The sequence below is a fragment of the Phaseolus vulgaris genome, chromosome 5 (genome assembly GCF_051622355.1).
Source record: "Phaseolus vulgaris cultivar YP4 chromosome 5, ASM5162235v1, whole genome shotgun sequence".
Lineage (NCBI taxonomy): Eukaryota > Viridiplantae > Streptophyta > Magnoliopsida > Fabales > Fabaceae > Phaseolus > Phaseolus vulgaris.
Window position 1 is genome coordinate 9,807,154 of NC_143502.1, and position 2,685 is coordinate 9,809,838.

The following is a 2,685-nucleotide window of genomic DNA, read 5'->3' on the forward strand; positions in this document are numbered from 1 at the left end:
GCCCATGAGGAGGCCGCTAAGAGGAACGAGGAGGAAATCAAAAACCTCCAGGAAGAGAACAGACAAATGAAAAGGCTGGTGGAGGGGGTGTCGTCCCTCGTTATGACCTACCAGGCCGGGAAGTCCTATGCTACAGCAGCCGCCCTCTAGGCCGAGAAGGAGATGAAGAATGACCTCACCCTGGAGATGGATGGGGAATCTCACCCCAACAAAACGACTAACACTACCGGCACGATGGGTACCGAGCGGCGCCATCCTTTCACCGACCTCATCATGGATACCCTCCTGCCAGACAAGTGGAAAGGCTTCAACAGGGATCGGTATGATGGGACGACCGACCCTGACGAACATGTGGACGCGTATACAACCCACATGAGCTTATACACAACGGACGACGCGGTCTTGTGCCGATTCTTCCCCACCTCTCTAAAGGGGGGAGCCCTCAGCTGGTTCACTAAACTCCCCCTGAACTCGATAGACTGCTTCGAGACTCTGATAGTGAAGTTCGACATCCAGTTCGCAATGAGCCGCCCCCACCACCTGACATCCATAGCATTGGTCGGTGTTCACCAAGAGAAAGGAGAATCCCTGAGAACATTCATCGACCGGTTCGGTAAAACCGCTTTAAGCATTTGCAACCTCAGCCCTGAGGTGGCAATGCACCACATGCTGGTCGTCCTGCGTCCCGGTCCATTCGCTGATAGCTTGTGCATGCAGCCCGCAACCAGTCTCGATGATCTTAGACGCCGAGCGGCCAAGTTCATGCAGCTAGAGGAACTCCGCGAGTTCAGAAACACCGCCCGCGCTGAGGCCAGTGGAGAAAAGAAGGATGATAGAGAACGACAAGGAAGGCCCAGGGCTGGCCGAGACCAAAAGCGGGACACCCGAGGACCCCGCTTCTCCCGTTACACACCTCTGAACGTCGATAGGGGCAAAATACTATAAGAGGCCCTCAGCGCTGAGCTAATACCACCACCCCGGAGGGCCCTAAGCCCTGAAAACGCTGACCGCAGTAAAAAATGCCGATACCACAAGAACACCGGTCACTCAACCGAAGAATGTCAAGCTCTGAAAGACAAGATAGAAGAGCTCATCCAGGCAGGCCACCTACGACGCTTCGTGCGGAGCAGCCGAGAAACACGCTGCTCCCCGTGCAAAGAAGAAACTCCTAGGAGGAGAGACCGAACCCCCCTGGGACCACGAGAAGGTGATCGGCTCGGTGACCAACGAGGAAGGAGAGACGAACCCCCCAAAACCGACACCCGTAGAGGCCGGGAAGTCATCAACACCATTGCAGGTGGATTCGTCGGGGGGCGGCAGTTCCAACAGCGCACAGAAAAGGCACCTGCACACCGTCCACCAAGTAAACCTCGTCTCCGTCCGACCAAGAATGCCACCAATTACGTTCACGGACAAAGACTTCAAGGGGATAGACCCTACCCAGGACGATCCGATGGTGATATCGGTCGACATTGACAACTTTACCATCAAGAAGGCCCTTGTAGATCAAGGAAGCTCAGTCGATATCTTGTACTGGAAGACCTTCAAGGCAATGAGAATTCCAGTGGAAGAGATGATGCCCTACAACAACCACGTGGTCGGTTTTTCCGAGGAACACGTAGGCACGAAGGGTTACATCGAGTTGTACATAACCTTCGACCTAGAAGAAGCAAGCAAAAGCCCTGAGGATCAGATACCTAGTCATAGATGCAAACACCTCCTACAACATCCTCCTAGGGCGGTCGTCCCTTAACAAGCTTGGGGCGATCATCTCAACACCCTACCTAGTAATGAAGTTCCCCTCCCTCTCGGGCGACATTTTGACGATCCACGTGGATCAAAAAATCGCCAGAGAATGATACGCAGAAAGCTTGAGAGTAGAGCCAACACGGCAGAAGACCGTAGGCAGCCACTCGCCAAAACGGAAGATAGTCGGTCGAGGTAGAAGCCCTCGGAGACACTTCCCCCAACCCAGGTACACCGTTGCCATGGCAGACCTGGACCTAAGAGAAGTCGAGCCAAGACTCGAAGCAAAAGATGAGTTGCGCCAAGTAGTACTCGGTGGGGAGGAGCGGTATACGAGCATTGGCACGGCGATGGCGGCCGCTGACGCAGAGTTCATCCACCTCACTCTTAAAAAGAACGCAGACCTTTTCTCCTGGACGACGGCCGACGTCCGGGCGTTCACCCGGACATTATCACCCACCGTCTCTCTGTATACAAGGAGGCACGTCCGGTGGCACATAAGAAAAGGAACCATGGGGAGGACAAGAGGCTAGCGGCCAGGGCTGAAGCCGAAAAATTTCTTAAGGCTGGCTTCATCGCCGAAGCACGGTACTCCACTTGGCTGGCCAGTGTGGTTATGGTCAAGAAGGCAAGCAGCAAACGGCGAATGTGCGTGGATTACAAAAAAAAGATCTGAACAAGGCATGCCCCAAAGATTCATACCCCTTCCCCAACATTGACCGACTCGTGGATGGAGCAGCCGGCCCCAAGATGCTGAGCTTTTTGGACGCCTACTCCGGCTACAACCAGATAAGCATGCACCATAGCGACAGGGGAAAAACAGCCTTTATGACCGACGGCGCGAACTACTTCTACAAGGTAATGCCATTCGGTCTGAAAAACGCCGGAGCCACCTACCAAAGGCTTATGGACAAAATCTTCAAGGGGATGATCGACAGA

The 2,685-nt window shown here is 54.2% G+C and overlaps 1 protein-coding gene across 1 annotated transcript; it reads left to right on the plus strand.

Annotated features, from left to right (window-relative positions):
* Positions 1–234: 234 nt before the first annotated feature.
* LOC137833943 (uncharacterized) lies at positions 235–945 on the plus strand. Its single transcript, XM_068642012.2, has one exon. It carries the CDS (start codon positions 235–237, stop codon positions 943–945), a length of 711 nt encoding a protein of 236 aa, XP_068498113.2.
* Positions 946–2,685: the final 1,740 nt, after the last annotated feature.

Bases quoted from the DNA above. Each gene is read 5' to 3' on its own strand.
- LOC137833943 (XM_068642012.2), top strand. From the start codon at position 235: ATGGGTACCGAGCGGCGCCATCCTTTCACCGACCTCATCATGGATACC.